Raw genomic sequence first — 17622 nt, forward strand, 5'->3', positions numbered from 1 at the left:
TGGTTTTTGGACCACAAATCCAATGAGGAAAAAAAATGTAATAGCCTGAATTTTCAGAGGTGTCGGAACGGTGATTCGAGATCACTAAATTCGACAAATGAGTAGAAACTATTATTAATTTAGTGAGTATAAGTTAAATGTGAAGTTAGGAAAATTTTTGAAATAGTGAATAGTGCACTAGAAATAAATATTAAAATAATTAGAATAAAAAATAGGGTATCGAGACCTCAGAGATTTTAAATCGAGCCATAAATATTTTTATAAATATTTATGGAGTGTTAAAAACTTAGTATTAAAGTTACGTTAAGAAATTTTAAAGTTCCGATAATTAATTGAAAAAAAAGGACTAAAGAAAATTATGGGAAATGATTAAATAGCTTAAATGATAAAAGAAAGAGGGCTTAAAAGGCAAATAGACCCAATTCTGGACGGCAAAGGCATGAAATCAGCAACAAAGTAAGTAGAAATAAGGGCAAAATTGGAATATTGCAAAATTTACTTAATAAAGTTAGGACCAAAGTGGAATTATCTAGATTTCTCTTTATTTTTCTGCATTCTCATCAGCAAAAACACCATATAAGGGTTTCCTTAAGATGTTTCTTCCTATTTTTACTGCAGGTAAGTTCAATTCTTGATTATTTCTTGAAATTTTGGTGTTTTTGTGACTTTTACAACTAGGCCCACTTGTTGAATTCATTAGTTTTTGATTCTATGAAAGAAATTGAAAGTTTCTATGAATACATGTTAGAAATATATGATTATTTATCTTGGAATTAGAGTTTTAAATTGTTCATATGCTGATTTTATTGAAAGAATTGAATAGAAAGTGAATGTTTGGGACCTAATAGTAAAAGAGTTTGAAGATAGAGTTATATGTGGAAATTCTGAATTTCAATAGTTGTGAAACAACTTATAATGTCTAGTTAATTGAGAAAATTAGATTAATTGAGGGGTTAATTGAGAAAGGACCGAATTGTATAAACTGTGAAATTTGGGGCAAAATGGAAATTAACATTTTGCACTAAAGCAGTTTTGGACAGCAGCAGTAGTATAACTTTGAAAAATCACCAAAAATTGTTGGAATTGAATTAGAGGGTGAATAAAATATGAAATTAAATATTATTGAGTCTAGTTTCTCATAGAAGAAACGGTGTAAGCAATGGAATTGTAAATCATGAGATATAATAAATTTTGTGAGACAATGTCAGAATGATTTCGAGTTCCCCTGTTCTGACTTTTGAAAATCATAAAAAATTGAAGAAAAATAATTATGAGTTACAATTTATATTCTTAGAATCCTTAATGAGTCTATTTTCAAAAGAAATAAACGGAAAAATCATTGAAATTCTGTAAAATTAGATAATTCATTTTTAGTGAAGAGTGGTCGGAACTGTCAGACGGCGAAATAGGGGAAAATTTAAAGAATAAACTGTACTATTTGGTTGAACCAAAAATTCTGAAAATTTTATGGTAAGAAGGTATGTGTGTCTAGTTCCAGGTAAAATTAATGGATCTTAATTTGGAGTTCTGTAGCTCCGGATAAAAATAAATTAGTGACTCTAACTCGGATAAACAGCTTTGAATATACATGAGAAAGAATAGTGAAATTATAGCTAATGTTGTTTAAGTGTGTTATACACATTAAGGATGTGGAATGGAGAGGAGGAGGAGGAAAATTTGGAAATATATGAATGATTTGTGTATAATTGGTCATATGCTTGATTATAATTGATAAACGATGAAATAGAAATGATGCTTATATTTGTGCATTATTGGTCATGGTTTAAGCTCATGTGTGAAAATAAAATTTCATAGTATGTGTGTATGGTATATTCGGTATATGATTTGGCATGAAATAATATCATGAATGGTTTATGAATTAACACATGTTGGTAAGCCTGATACATGAATAAATGTTGTGCTCATCCATGCTTATAATGCTTATGCTATATGTGTATTTGGCTAACATATTTGGTGTATATGCTTAGGCTTTGGCCAAGTAATGACTAGATTATGCCACGTTAAAATTATAAGTTATGCACTGAAATGATTGATCGTCTGGTTAGTTCCAAAAAGAGTTATGTTTAAATACACTAGCTTGCAACTATGGTTGAATGATATGCTTATATCTTGTGATGTGCATAGAAACAACTGTGGAAAGATAATGAAATAATAAGTTCATATGACTGAAATTTAATGATTAAATGTTAATTTCACGAATAATATAATGTGTGATGAAATATATTTATTGTTGAAATGAGAATAAAACAAAAATGCGAAAAACCGAATAAATGATCAAATTGTGCGGAACGTCGAATTTGAGTACTTCTGATCAGTGGCAAAGTGATAAGTGTTAGCTTTAGCTACACTTATCTGATCAAGTGACAAAGTGATAAGTGGTAGCCTTAGCTACACTTATCTGATCAAGTGACAAAGTGATAAGTGTTAGCTTTAGCTACACTTATCTGATCAAGTGACAAAGTGATAAGTGGTAGCCTTAGCTACACTTATCTGATAAGGGACAAGTGATAAGTGATCATACGTAAGAGCATAGTTATACTATGGCAAAGTCAAAGTGAAGTACTCAATTTTCCGAAAACGTTCCCTAATTTGATTAAGGATGGTAAGTGACAAATGGGCCCAATAGAGTTAAAGTAAATTGATAAGTGGTAGTGTATGTATACCAGGATGATGTTGTTATTTAAGCTAAAGTGATATTTTCATTGCAAAATTGAGAATTTCATAAATATGTTATTGAATGGTATAATCGATAAACGTTGAGTTAAATGGTAAATACTTATTAGTGTTGAACTTAATGTCATTGAATTGTACGTGAATTAAATAGAAATTGCTAGTGAATTGATTTAAATTGTGAGCATGAGAAATTGTGAATTGAATGAAATGGAAATGAAACATTGAATTGCATGAGTATGTATCGGGTCTCGTAGGCCCTAATTATTATGATTATAATATTTTGAGGATATATTGTGAAAAGTTATAGAAGCATGTTAATTATTTTGAAAGTTTTAATTTAGATGAAATTTTATAACTCGGTTAAATACGTTTACAAGTGTATGTGTTTTGGTAATACCTCGTACCCTATTCTGGTGTTGGATACGGGTAAGGGGTGTTACAGTTGGTGAATGGACAACCGGTCACAAAAAGCCCAACAAAGGGAAAGCAGAATCAAACTCCAAAAAAGGATTTGGTCCTGCACAAATACCATTTTATCCTAACCAATGATATTATGTGCCCTATCCAATGGCAAACCAACCACTTGGATCAAATGTTTTAAATTACCCGATGGTAAACCAACTAATGGGAAATACTTTTTCATTGACCCCAAATACGGTGAGTCAATTACAATGGTCCCAATATCCGAATTCAGTATCACAAACAAGTTATGCTGAAGTCATTAAGGGAGCTGGGAATTTGTTAAACCAAAAACAAATTCAAGAATTAAAAGATCTTTCAAAAATAAAAGATTTTTATAATCCTGGTTTATCACCAGAAAATTATGATTTTATAAATGAGATATGGAAAACCCATATTTCAAATCAAAGGGCCAATTTCCGAAGAGCTCTTACCAGATTTTCATTATTTTTAGTTGAAAAAACAACTAAAGAAAATGAAGCTAAAGATTTATTATTAAAATCTATTTTATACAAAAATTGAGATAATTTCTAACTCTTTGTCATGGACATTAAGGAGATAAACAATCTTCTTGATATTATTCAATATTTTATTCATAAAGGGAAAAATAATTCTATTATGAATAAAGTATTTAGAATATGCATGTATAATAAAGCTAGAAAATTATTACCAGTAGAAATATTCACAAAAATAAATGAGGTAATTTGCAGACAGCAAATTCAATTTCAAAAAGCTTTTTCAGAATATTTTCTATAAGCATATGTTTTTACTGATTATTTAGATAATGAATTTCCTAATTTAAAATACAGACTTGATCATGAACCATTTGATATAACCAATATTGAATGGGGTTTTACTAAAGAAATAGTTGCGCAAAATCTCTCCTTTCATCGTTTAAAAGATTTTCCAGCTATTGTAAAGTCTGTCTTACAAAACATCATAAACAATGATGATTTTTGTTACTATTTTTATATTGAAATTAGTAGTCTAATTGGTATAGCTGAACAAGAAAGATTTTATCAGCCGTATCAAATTTGGATTATTAAAAAGATGATTGGAACCCCCCAATTATCTGTTGTTAATGAAGATAAAGAACATTTGTCAAAAACAATTGATGAATGTTATAATAAATTTGAAAATTATCAAGTCCAAACAGGATTAGAATTATTATCACAAGCCTATTATCTTCTCCATGATGAAGTTTATAAACTATGGACGGATGGAAGAAGAATATTGGCATTTCCTAATGGAAACATCCATGAGGAAAGAAATGAAGAATCTGTGAAGCTGTTAAAAAAGATTACTGAAATGGAGATAGAAGAATTTCCATCTCACATTACACAAAAAATCAAAAATATATGGGAGATGTGGAACTCACCACCAAGACTCTCATCAGATTCTATACATTTGGATGAGATTGAAGAAATGAATCTCAACAATATGCAAGAAGGTTGAAGTCAACAAAAATAGCAACCAAATAGAAAGAAAATCCATGTACTAACAAAAAGTTTGACAAAATGGATGTCATCATGATGGAAGCAACCATTAATGATAAAGACAAAAAGTCTTAATCATCATCAAATCAATGATGATACAAACAGTGACGAAAACGACCATGACACAAGCAATGATGGAAGCAGTCATAAATGCAGGCATGCTAAGTGGAATCAACCATAGTCATGCAAAAAAGATGGAGACGTGGAAGTAACCACATCCACAAAGAAGCTGAATCTTTATCAGAAACACTGCTTGGGATTCAAAAAACACTGCTCGGGAGAAGTGAAAACATCCACCAATGAACCAGAGGAAGGGAGGCATGAGCAAGAAGAACAAGCCCTATTTCCACAATTTGTCATTCAACTTGGGAAGTATGCGGACAAGACAAATGCAGAACTGTTGAAGAGGATGCAAGAAGCTACGAAACTCTCCACCTCCATCAGTTAATATTTGTTTGATCTTAAAACCCAATTGAAGCTCAACTTGTTTCTTAAAATTAAGAAAAACACTCAAACCATCAGATTTGTTCTTGGGAGTGTCTCGAGAAAAAGCATTAACAAAAGATTAATAATATGGATGATATATAAAAGGAATGGCTGCTTTCTTTTTTCCCTTTAAACCATTATCTTTATGTTAATTATTGAAGATAAAACTAGCTTTTACTATTCATTAATTTTTATAATATAGATAAAAATAGACACGTGATCCATTTTAATAAGCTACACGTGTCTGTCGAATGAAAAAAGGTATAATTTAAAAGCTAAAAATTGAATATTAAGTCTTGATCATTCATTTTCTCCCTGCTCAAACTATAATCACGTAAGAAAATATCATTGCACATTATTAATGAACGATTCAAATGACGATAAATGGATATAAAATAAATGAGACATCTACATTTGAATTTTAATTTATATGCTTGTTAAAATTTGACCCAATTCAAAATCTAAAATTTATTTATTTTTAATAAATTTTTTAATATAACAATAATTCGAATTCAAAATATTTTGAGATAAATAAACACCTGACTAATAAATCACAATTTTAAGTTCAAATTTTTAGTAATTTTATACTATTTTATATTTACAATAATATTATAATATTTAATTTTTATATGTTTAAAATATATAAAAGCAATCTAAATACATGAACTACTAAATTTATTCGAACCGAGCTGATTCATGATCACCCTTAATTATAATTACGGCAACTGAGTAAATGCCAACAATTATAAATAAATAAAAAATGAGGAGAAAAGAAAATCAGCAAAGATATCATATCTAATTTTCTAGGAATAAGTTACAATAAATGTAGAAAGTTGAGTACCCCAATGAATCTGGAACCAAAATTATGAACTATCAAAGGCAAGAGTTAATGGCTGTCATCTGAATTATATTTGGCTTTTTATGTCAAAATTGGCTTTACTCTTAAATTCTTTCTGAACATATGATATATATATGTATAACACATCAAAATGTACTTACAAGGCCTATACCTAGCTCTTCAGCAAGCTCATCCCATACAGGAAGTAGGGTCAACACAACAAGGAAAACAGTGACCGTAACCGCTGTTTTCCTCCATGTTCCAACCTCGGTTACATCGTTTAAGCAGGGTTTTTCGGGAGTCCTCTGAGTATTTTTCATTAAAAATAAAGGTAATAAGAAAGACGGTTGTTAATTCTACTTTAATTTATTATACTGAAGTTCCAAATTGGCATACCTGACATATCAGCACATACAGACCCCAAGGAAGCGATAAAGGTCCTCCAATCTGCAAATAACATGAAACAGATTAGCTGCATCGTATCAAAGACAGGAGGAACTCATTTAAAACACACGACCAGGGATGACTCTAACTAGTAGGTGCATACCACTCCTAATCCAAGCAGTGTGTATGTTGTCAGACCAAACCCGACCAGTGCGCCCTTTCCATAAGCACCCTGAAAAACATGCAATTAAACTATCAAAAATCTTGTGGCAAGATACCATTAAAGCTAAAGAATGGGAATGACTTGAAGCTCTCTATCAGTATGAAGGTACCTGCACAGCCCGTCCACCATCAAGACACCCCACAGGAAGCATATTAAAAGCTGTCGTGGTTAAGCCACACCTGAAATGGTGGGTAACTTGTATGGTAAGCTTACCAAGAAATTCCAGACAAAGATTTTAGGTAAGCAGATATCCAGGAATTTAACCCTACCATCCTGCAATCACAAGTGGATGAATTGATACTGTTGCAGCATGCATTGCCCTGTACATTTAGAATGTGATGTCTGTTATATTCATTGCAAAAAATTGATCTCAATGACCTCACACGTACAACTGTTGGAATTTATATTCATATAAGAGGGAATGTGGAAAACAACATTATTATCTTAGTTTCATCAAAGCTCATGCATAAACTCTGTTCAGTCAATAATAAAGCCGTTGAAGCAAAAGGACATACGCATAACCAAGGGTTGCTCTACTTATGAGTCCAAGAAGCAATGAACCCTGAAACAGCATGCTAGGAACCTGCACCAAATCCCCAGCTGCATCCGGATTTGATGAAAGCAACAAACCAACAGCAAACATTGAAAAAGACAGTGCAGCACCAGCAAATGGACCCGCAAGGGAAATGTCAACTTGGGTACTACGGTCAGGAAGAATAGATTTGAACTGCAGGAAGTGAGAGTTAAGGAAAGCTTTTAAAATATCATTAGAAAAGCAAAAGTATTTCAATTAGACATTCCTCATTCCTCGCATCAAGCAAGTCAAACCAAGAAAACAGGTAAGCAGAAAATAATTGAAGAAAAGATTACACCTAAGAAAACTTTTGACAGTAAAAAATATAAAATCCATGCTCTGCCAGAAAGGTTTACAATTTCAGGAAACAAAGACAAGGTCATTTTGACCCCAGGGGAAGAGGGAGGTAAAAGGTAGAGAAACAAGAGTGATGTACATTCAGAAAGAGACACTGGATCATCAAAAGATGGATCTCAAGACAATCTACTTAGCAAAAGAAAACATAATTACTACAATCTATCACTACTAATTATTTTAATATAAATCTCCTAAAAGGACAAGTTACATTACACCACATGAACAAGGGTTTTCGAGTTAGAGGATCAGTTGGAACAACGAAGCTCTTGATCAAGACTCAACATGGCTCATACTGACTTAAATATCCTATTTATAAAAGAAGGCAACAATCAGATCTTTGAAAAGGGCACCTTGGACAGAAACCATTAAAAGATAATCTGACATATTGAGTTGCCACATAGAAATAGGTCACACTCACCTGAGTAATAGCTCCAAAGCTTCCAAGAGTGATGTTCGGAATAAAAAAAGGAATGCTTAGTTTTACTTTCTTTGGAAAAGCAGCCAGAAAATGCCCAAGTTCCTGCAGGCAACAAAATTCATGACATAGCAAAGTCAAACATGAGCACATCAAAATACAAATCGATCTAGTTCAATGATGTTAATCATAAGCAGATGATTTTTTTATAACTATACCAAAAACAAAACAGCTCAAACTGAAAAAAAAAATGGAAAGTGACACATCAGAAAACCATCAAAAAGCATGATATGCATACATGAAATAAAAGAACACCCAAAACACCATATGCCAGGGGCAATGCTGACTCTACAAATGGGTATAGTAGTTCCATATCTGGTGGATCAACTGCATTTGGATCTGTAAAGTATTTTACAACCTCTGGAGGAAGTCGGTTTATCTGTAAGAGATTGCACATTATCAATATATTCAGAAAGATAAAAATGGTAATGAGAAAAAAATGCAGAAAACATAACTCCTATCTTCCTACTGATAAATGCAGCGATCTCAAAGTATTTCTACAAAAATGGAATACCTGAGATGCAATACCTAACTCCACACTGGAACCTATAGTCAGGAGGAACAGCAAAATAGCTATCACATACTGCCAAAGTGTAGTTGGTCCAGGTTCTGACACCTCTTTCCTCAGCAAACCGAAACTCACTCGTGGTCCACCACGCGGGTCTGGGGCTTCAGAATCAGGCTCCTCAACCATGAAAAGATTGTATTTATCACCCACGATCTCAGCCAGTTGAGTCTGGAGTTTGGCAAAAACATCTTCTCTCTTCCCTCTTAGATTTCCTAGAAATAGGATGCCCTCACCAAGGTCTCCAAATGGCTCTTCTTTAGTCACCCAAAACGTCGAATAGCCAAAAAGCTTGTCCTTAATTAGCTTTACATCAGCAGGATCAACTTTCTCAGGTCCAAGAAGCTCCATCAATTTAAAAGAATCAATTTGGAAATCATTGTAGACTGATCCAAGAGGAGCTATGTTTGGTGGCTGAAGAAAGGAAAGCATCAACAGATTAGAATCCAATATGTCATTGCACTGTTATCACATTTTTCCCTCTCTGTACTCATCTTGCCAGTATTTACAAAATTCGGCAGCATTTATATAAAACTAAGTTACTCAACTCAAGTATGAGTGTCGGATAAGAGTTTGTATTTGACACTAGGTATATATTTTTTTCTAAGTTTCTTCTACGTATTTTAAGGGTCCTTGGAGGATCATATCCCATTCCCAAATCTGAATATGTGTAGTCACTTATATTACCACTTGTTATTCACTATTTGATATTTGCTTCCTTAAAGTTGCTAAAACGCAAAATCATAATGGATTACAAATGAATAGATGATGAAAATGCAAAACCAAACGTAACATAACCGTTCCATATAACAGTGAATTCGGGCATTTTATTTGCAATATAATATAATTTGATTCTTAATTCCTAGAGGAAAGAAAATGAAATTTGCTCTTATATTCAAAAGACAATTAAAACTAAACATACAACCTTTTTCGTCTTCTTTTCTCTTTCATTTATTCTAACAATTTTCTACAAAATTGCCAAATAAATTTAGAGAATAAAATCAATAAGAAATGCAAAGCAAAAGATAGCAAAACGCTGTACCCTGGAGGAAAGGGACGGAGGCAGCTCATTACTGGTGCGTTTCTCCTGCACAGCCTTATCTTCGGGCGGCGACGCCGTCGTGACGGTGGATTCCGTGGATGAAGCAGTATTACTACTATCCTCCTTAATCTCTCCATCATTTTGGGTGTAATCAGCGTCATTATTACTATTATTAGTGCCGCAAAAACACCTAAATTTGAGAAACTTTTCCCGAGAAACTTCCTTGGGGATTAAATAACATAACTTGGTGTTCAATTTCCTGGACCCTAAGACTTGGACCCCAACTCTTTGGCGGAAAATTGAACTGGAAGTGAACCTCAAGTTCACGGCGTTAAAACTAAAGCTGGTGAGAGTCCCCATCCAATCAAATAAAATTGAAAAATGAAAAAGGTTTGAATTATTTATTTCTTCTTGGTTTTGGGTGGGTCTTCTGAAACACAGACAGTGAGAGCATAAAATTTTATCCTCTTCTTTGCGGGATATTCAAAAACAAATATCTTTTCTTCTTTTATTTCCATTTTCTTAATTTAAATTATATAAATATTTTAAATTTAGTATACAACATACTAATATTTTAAATTATTATTGGTGTAATGATAAAAAAAAATTGTTTATAAATTCAGTAAATACTTAACTTTAATTATTTTATTTTAAAATTTCATATATAAAATAATGAAAAGACAAAACATTACATTAGTCATTTAATAAAATGGCATATTAGTCATTTTCTAATTGAGTTGGGACTTGATGAGGGGTATGGATGTTTTAATTAAGTTTTAAACATTTGAAATTAAATTTTAGTCTATTATAAATTTAAAGAGTTAATTGTACTAAATATCTCCACACTATGACCCTTGTTCTAAATTGATCCTTAAATTTTAAATCGTTCTAATTACATCTTCAAACAATCGATATTATATCAATTAGGTTATTTCGTCACTAAAATCGTTAGTTTAACTGTTAAAAGACAAGCTAGATCTTATGTGACATAATTTAAAATGAAAAAAATTAAGAAAAATGAACATTGTAAAAGCGAATGTTTTAAAAATTTTAATTTTACCGTTTTCGAAACTTTTACAGAAACTTTATTGTTCACTCTTTTTTTTTAGCTTTACTTTATTATTAGTTTTTTTACTTATGCGACAACATTCTATATTTTTTAATTTTAAATTTATCTAAATAAGATTTGACGTATCATTTAATGATTTTAATAATAAAAGGACTTAATTGATATAATATACATATTTTGTGGATGTAATTAGAATATTTTGAAGTTTGAGGATGTAACTAGAATTTTTAAAGTCTGAAAATCAATTTAGAATGAGAGCCATATTTTGGGGGATGTTTAGTGCAAGTAACTCTATAATAAAATTGTATAAGTTTAGGCTAAAACAAACCATAAGTCCCCGTACTATTTGTAAATTTGGAACTTATTTCCTGTATTTTCAGTTTTAAAAAATTAATGAATCGCTAATCAATGCCAAGTCAATAAAATTAACAAACTTCAATTTTTCCATTCATTTTCAGTGATTTGACAAATAATACAGTTTCAAACAATACATTGCAAACAATGCCTTTAGTTTAATATCGGTGGATGGCTGGATATAAACTTTTCTCTTTTTGGGTCCATAAACGAGGAAACTTAGAAAAGGAGAATGAGTCGATGAAGATGTGTTAATTAGGCATTTAGTTCTCTTAAAAGGACAACGAGTTCATCAACTTTCCAAGGCACTTCATTAACTCTGTTAAGGGTGTTAACAAGATCAAGATTCTCAAATTTCACAACCACCCATTCCCAAACCTTACAAAAATTTATGATGAACTACATTCCACAGCTTCTTCAATGTAGTGGCAATCATCCATGTTGCTTATTTATATTCTCTTTTGATGCATTTAGATATGCCATATGAATATTTTCACCCCTGGAATAGTGTTAAGATTCCAAATTAACTTTCACAGGCTTGCCTATATGTTTCAATCTCTGGTCTTCCACGAGAGTTGTTCATAAGCAAATTATAGCCAAACTTCACAATATTGATTTCAACATAACACAGAATTAAGGGAGTCATATAATGTAATATTAGTACAAAAGACACCATAGTCTACGAATAACAGAAAATATTACAGATGCCAAAATTCGAATCCCATATTTGCAGAGGGTGGCAGCATGAGCTAGTTCCGGATTTCTGTTGTAAACACAGGTTTCTGTATTTCTCAGAAAACTAGTATAAACAAGTGCATTTGGTTCTGAAACTTTGTCAACTAATTAACTAAACGAGTCTTTAGATGGCATGAAGAATGTAGCAGTTGCAGTATAAAATAAAATTTGCTGAGGCCTTGTTTGGTAGGGAAGGTAGAGAAGGAACATGACAGAAATTACTTTTAGTCCAACGGTTAACCGTTAGATTGAAAGATCTTTTCCGATGTTCCACTTTTCCATCTTTCGTACCAAACAAACAAAGGGTTACTAGCCCCTACTGTCCTTCCTTCTCTTGTCATTGCCATATACTGCATAGAAGATTTTGTGTTTTCAGTTACTGATAGTTTATCATTGACACTCTTTTAAATCATTAAGACAAACAACTTTAACAACCAGATAAGAAATCTATGTTTACTCGGACTTGGGTGCGTTGGTATGTGTTTACTTCAAGGTAAATGAAGAGTTGGAGCAACATAGGTGGAAGTACCTGAATGTTATTGTTAATGGAAGGCGACACGAAGGTGTTGGGGTTCGCAAGGAGAGATCGGAGATCCTTCACTGCTATGGGAATCTACCCGCCATGCATCTTGAACTTGAGCAGCAAATTGCAAGTTCCACAGCACATCCTCAATAGAAGGTCTCTCTGCAGGGTCCTTCACCAGGCATCTCACACAAATTTCCATCATTGTTTTCAATGACTGATCCGAACAAGATGTCCGAACTGCGGGATCTGCTACGCGTCTTCTCGTTGCATCATCCGTTGCCATGATTGCTTCTAGCTGCTCAGGTTGAATCTTAGTGAATTAATGATTTGTACACATTGAGTTTCTTTGTATGTTCTAAGTTCATATCTTAAGTTCAAAGTTTCAGTTTGTCATGAGAAAATGAAAGAAAATGGAAATGAGACTTTGAACTCACAATATGCTAGAGGAATCCAATGATTTACCTGGTTTTTAAGAACTTGAACTTGATTCCTGGATTTTGATGGCCTCCCAAGAATCATTTCGAGTAAAATCACTCCAAAATCATAAACATCGACCTTATCATCATATGTTACCCTGTCATGGAACAACAGCCAAATTTAACAATTTCAATGAAACATCGTATTTTAGATGCTCCCTTTATAAACCTGAGAGAATATCTATGCTACTCGGATTCGGTGTGAATGTCAAACAGGGTCATTTGTCCTTCGTGGGTTTATTTAATTTTTTTACAAGATGTCCTTGTATTTGGATGGTCCCTAGAGGATCATATCCCCATTCTCATGTCTATGTATTGCGACGAAGTAAGGGTACTTCTCATGATAGTAAATATATTATAGTTTTTGTTTATATTAGTTTTAGCTTTAAACAAATCATACACGAATTAAAACAATCATGACGATATGTAATGAGAATCTAAAGCACTGTTTTATGTACTAAACCCATTAATGAACATTTTTGTTGAGCAATATCAGTTTCTAATAACTGTTTATGTAATTTCAGTATCATCCAGAATATCATTCATTACAAACCTTGCACTAGTACTTGGATCCTTGGGAGGAGCAGAAGTTCCATGGCCTACCTGCAAGAACAAGTAGCAGTAAACAAAATCACACACCGGCGAATTCGAATCAAAAAGTCCATAGAGAATGAAATTGTTCTTCTGTGTTCATACCTTCCCTGAAATTTCGGCTAATAAGGGCAGGTTGTAACTGCTAATCTTTGCAACAAGGTTCTGGTCCATCAGAATATCAGTTATTTTCAGATGATTTGAGTACACACCAGGTACAATCCCTGTGTGCAAAAATTGGATGCCCTTTCCTATCCCAATCGCCGATGATATGCGCTGCACCCATGTAAGTGAGCATCTGTCACGTCCTGCAAACCGGAATATCAGACATCACAAACAATCCAAACACATAGATAAAGTAAACATTAAGATCTTCCAAAATGGATGATAGGAAAATGAATGGTTTTGTTTTAAACATGTTTCTATAACATTTAAGAGCTTGCATGTTGTTGGTCTTGATAAGCAAGAGTGAAACAAATTGAACAAAGCACTCACTGATTGTCATAACCAAAGTAAATGAACTTTCCTCAACAGGATTACTTATGTGCTTGTTCATCCTAAAATACTCAGACTTATGTGCCCAACACGGGTATGTTCACTAGTTTCTAAGTTTTCCAACGTATTCGAAGGGTCTCGAAGGTTACGTCCCTGAATCCATGTCTGAGTCAAACACAAATGTCGGACATGGATACTTCAAGAGAAATAAAGAGTCGAAGCGACATAGCTCTAAGACATGGAGAAGAAGTGCAAATAGTGTGGCCTTGCTATCTGTCCTGGAAAAAAATTAACATAGAAATTAAAGATTACCAGATATCCAGCTCCTGAGAGTGCCATTTGGTACATATTCAAAGATCAAAAAAATTCTGCTGACACTTGAATCATCCAAGTAGCATTCAAAGCAATGGCCAAGAGCACTGACTAGATGGCGATGTCTCAATTTGGAAATGAGCTCTACATGGTGCATAAAGCTTTGAGTGCTACGGCTTTTCTTCATTTTCAGGCATCTAATGGCCACAAAGGAGCCATCTTTCAGCCTACCTCTATACATCTGAAATCATAAAATCATTGTGTTAGAACATTCTACAAAGGGAAATTTCCCATATTTTGGTTCTAGAAAAAAAAAAGAAAAAGAAAAAAAAGAATAAAGACTCAAAATGGCCACTAAAGCAATTACTTGGTTTGAACAATATACATGAAAAGACATTATTCAGCTGCAAATTGTTGAAGCACAGGCTCACTTTCAATAATTTACTAATGATAAGGCTACAGATCTCGAAATCTGATCACTGACTTAAACAAACTTCAACACCATATTGGAGAATCATTCAACTTTTAATTAAGCTGAAGCTCTCATTAAACTTGCTGCAAGTCAAAAATATCAAGTATATGTTCACTACATTGCTTACCTGCCCTAGAGAACCTTCACCCATGAAAGCAGTTGTGTGGAAGTTGTTTGTAGCAACCTCAAGTTCTTCTAGTGAAAATGTTCGATAAGCTGGAAGTCCAAGTGCTCCCAGCTTCGTTGTTTGCGATATATACCCTTTCAAGTAGCCAAAGTCATAGTCAGATTACAAGTGATGAAAACTAGAGTCATTGTGTGTAACTAGAGAAAGAGAGGTACAAGGGGGTCTTACTTGCATCAGATAGAAACTTTGATGAATACACGGTAGTTGCTTTCTCTGCAATCACTCTCGTAGAAGGTTTATTGATTGTCTTATCCGCATTCGACCGCCTAACAAACATGAAAATGAGACCAAGAAGTACTATTCCACCAATAATTCCTCCAGTTATGGCCACGGCAAGAGCCACTTTAGAAGTTTTGGACTTCTTATGGTGAGGTAAGATTCCCACAGCTAAAGCTTCATTGTGACAGAAGGAAAATGGATGTTGGTTTTCGTTTTCAGTTGCCAGGCAATTTCGGGAATACAGGGAAACTCGGTCTTTAGAATCCAAGAGACAGGTAGGCAAGTGTCCAGTCAATAGATTTGAGGATAAATCTGCAAATTCCAGCTCCACATTACAAGAAGTGTTTTCAAATAGCATGCCAGTGAGCTTGTTGTCTGCAATATTCAAGTAAGTAATGGAAGGTAGAGATAACAATGATGGACTAAATGGCCCAACAAATCTATTGAATGACAAATCCAGCCATTCAAGTTGGTAATATGAGCTCAATTCAGAAGGAATGCCAGATCGAAACCTGTTCTTTCCCAATACAAGGCGAACCAACTTGTTGCTAAGTTGAGGAAACCGAGGTCCAAAAGCATTATCTTCTAGATCAAGCTCTTGAAGATTTGTCAACCTGCTAAGATCAGGCACTTCCCCATAGAAGTGGTTATGTGAAAGCACAAGAACTCGAAGATTCTCCAAACTGGTGAATGATTCTGGCAAAGAGCCATTGAACAAATTCTTTCTCAAACTAAGAACTGTCAAAACCGGAAACAAACCGAGCCACTCAGGTAACCGACCGGAGAACATGTTATCATCAAGTATGAGAGTTTGAAGGCTAGTGATAGATGAAAGCTCATCAGGGATGGTTCCATATAGCGAATTTGAAGTCATGTTAAGTATTTCCAATGAGGATAAATGCAAAATTTTACCAGGCAATGTTCCCCATAAACCAAGAGAAACTAACGTAAGAACTTTCAGTTCTGGTAGCTTAACAAGTGCTTTTACAAACGAATTCATGGAAAAGTTTTTAGGTAGCAAAGGAGTTCCTTTACTACCAATTATATGCAGCTGAGTTATGCTTCCTTCATAGCACACCACGGTTACTTGGGATGTTGGTTCGGTGTTGCAGAAGTCGATTGTGCTATTCCAGCCACTCAAGATATCAGGATAATTCAGAAGCGATCGAACTCGTAAAAGAGTTCGAGTCTGGGATGATTCTAGCTGCTCTGACTGATTGATTAAAAGTAAAATTATAGCAAGAACTAGAAATGCCTGATGCTTGAATCCTTTAGCCATTGGAAGCATATACAGCAGCAGCATTAGGTGAAACCCGGAACTGAACCAAGCAGCTTTTGAAGGACTAGAAACTGAGCATGAGTTGCAGAGATACCATGAAACTCAAAATAAGTAGCAATCTTGTCCAAATTATGCAGAAACACCAGAGAAGGGTGTTGCAGTTTGGCACTCTGAATAACTAAAGCTCACATTGATAAGATCAGATTAAGGAACCTCTGCAAACATAACCATGATGAAAAATTGAGAGAAGGAATAAACTCAAACAGATAGATAACTGAAACTTTAGAATTTAGCATAATACTATGATTTAAGTAGAGGATTCAGGATACAAATCCCATTGCTTATTGCTATAGTGTTCTTAGTACTATTAACTTATTTCAAAGATATATACAACAGCTTACATCTTGAGACAGCAGATTGAACTGACCCCAGCTCAACTGGAATCCCCTGCAAAACAGCATTTATTTTTTCTTAAAAACTCTTCAAATGGTAGATGGAGACAAATTTTGGACCATGAATTTTCTTGCTGGAGAGCACTTGAAGACTTTAAACTACTCAGAAACAGACTTAAGAACTCAATAATTGAGACTTGAAAAAGAAGAAATTCCAAAAAGAAAACAGGAAACTCTCTGAAAAGTAGTTTAAACCAGATTCAGATTATGGAGTCCCACTTGCATTCCACACTTTTCATCCACTTGAGTTTGTTTTTCATTTATTATATAACTCTTTTCTAATCACCGTTGACAATAAAGGGAAAACCCCAGAAACCTTATCAAACCATTGATAAACAATAAGTGATGGAGCTCTACATCCTACTTACCTGTGTTAGTTTTGGGGTTGATGATGCAAGCCAAGACAAGCAAGTGACACGGGTTCAAAAAAGAAACTAGTAAAATGCCATATGTTGCACACGAAAGCTGACCTGTTAATCCCCACAAACCGACATTTTAGCTCAGGAACAAGTTTCTTTCTCGTCCTATTGCTTTGTCACTGTTATTTCATTTATTTATTTCCTTAAAAGGGGTCTTAAAGAGAAGCTAGATTTGAAAAAAGTACAAAAAAAAAAGCAAAAGCAAAAAGAAAAGAAAAGAAGAATTGGTGTAGAAGATAGATGAAGAGTGAAGAGTGAAGAGTGAAGAGTGAAGAGTGAAGAGGCTTTATTTATTCCCCATACTTGAGAATCCCCAAGTAAAGAGGTTTTGACAGTGAAAGTGATGAGATATAGGAAAAAAAATAGGAATGAAATGAAAAGGGAGAGTGTGCAGTGTAAGCTTTCGCTTTCTGGGTATACTTTGAGTTGGGTGTGACCCCACA

The 17622-nt window shown here is 33.7% G+C and overlaps 2 protein-coding genes across 4 annotated transcripts; both read right to left on the bottom strand.

Annotated features, from left to right (window-relative positions):
- Positions 1 to 5902: 5902 nt before the first annotated feature.
- Positions 5903 to 10103, bottom strand: LOC107913637 (probable zinc metalloprotease EGY1, chloroplastic). The gene is made up of 10 exons (XM_016842285.2): positions 9594 to 10103; positions 8501 to 8965; positions 8225 to 8365; positions 7930 to 8031; positions 7096 to 7307; positions 6850 to 6900; positions 6690 to 6759; positions 6521 to 6589; positions 6370 to 6420; positions 5903 to 6278 (listed from the first exon to the last, which is right to left on the bottom strand). The coding sequence occupies exons 1-10, from the start codon at positions 9951 to 9953 to the stop codon at positions 6120 to 6122; spliced, it is 1680 nt and encodes a 559-aa protein (XP_016697774.1). The 5' UTR covers positions 9954 to 10103; the 3' UTR covers positions 5903 to 6119.
- Positions 10104 to 11631: 1528 nt separating this feature from the next.
- LOC107913638 (probable inactive leucine-rich repeat receptor-like protein kinase At3g03770) lies at positions 11632 to 17566 on the bottom strand. Of its 3 annotated transcripts, none has more exons than XM_016842287.2 (10): positions 17129 to 17566; positions 16710 to 16755; positions 14979 to 16523; positions 14751 to 14884; positions 14152 to 14392; positions 13450 to 13652; positions 13307 to 13356; positions 12740 to 12851; positions 12281 to 12572; positions 11632 to 12101 (listed from the first exon to the last, which is right to left on the bottom strand). In XM_016842287.2, the coding sequence occupies exons 3-9, from the start codon at positions 16330 to 16332 to the stop codon at positions 12294 to 12296; spliced, it is 2373 nt and encodes a 790-aa protein (XP_016697776.1). In that variant the 5' UTR covers positions 16333 to 16523; positions 16710 to 16755; positions 17129 to 17566; the 3' UTR covers positions 11632 to 12101; positions 12281 to 12293. The 3 variants fall into 3 exon arrangements, with proteins under 3 accessions (XP_016697776.1, XP_016697777.1, XP_016697778.1); XM_016842288.2 differs by having other exon boundaries at positions 17231 to 17546; XM_016842289.2 differs by lacking the exon at positions 17129 to 17566 and adding an exon at positions 16956 to 17110.
- Positions 17567 to 17622: the final 56 nt, after the last annotated feature.

This window comes from Gossypium hirsutum, chromosome D11 (assembly GCF_007990345.1).
Source record: "Gossypium hirsutum isolate 1008001.06 chromosome D11, Gossypium_hirsutum_v2.1, whole genome shotgun sequence".
Classification (NCBI taxonomy): Eukaryota; Viridiplantae; Streptophyta; class Magnoliopsida; order Malvales; family Malvaceae; genus Gossypium; species Gossypium hirsutum.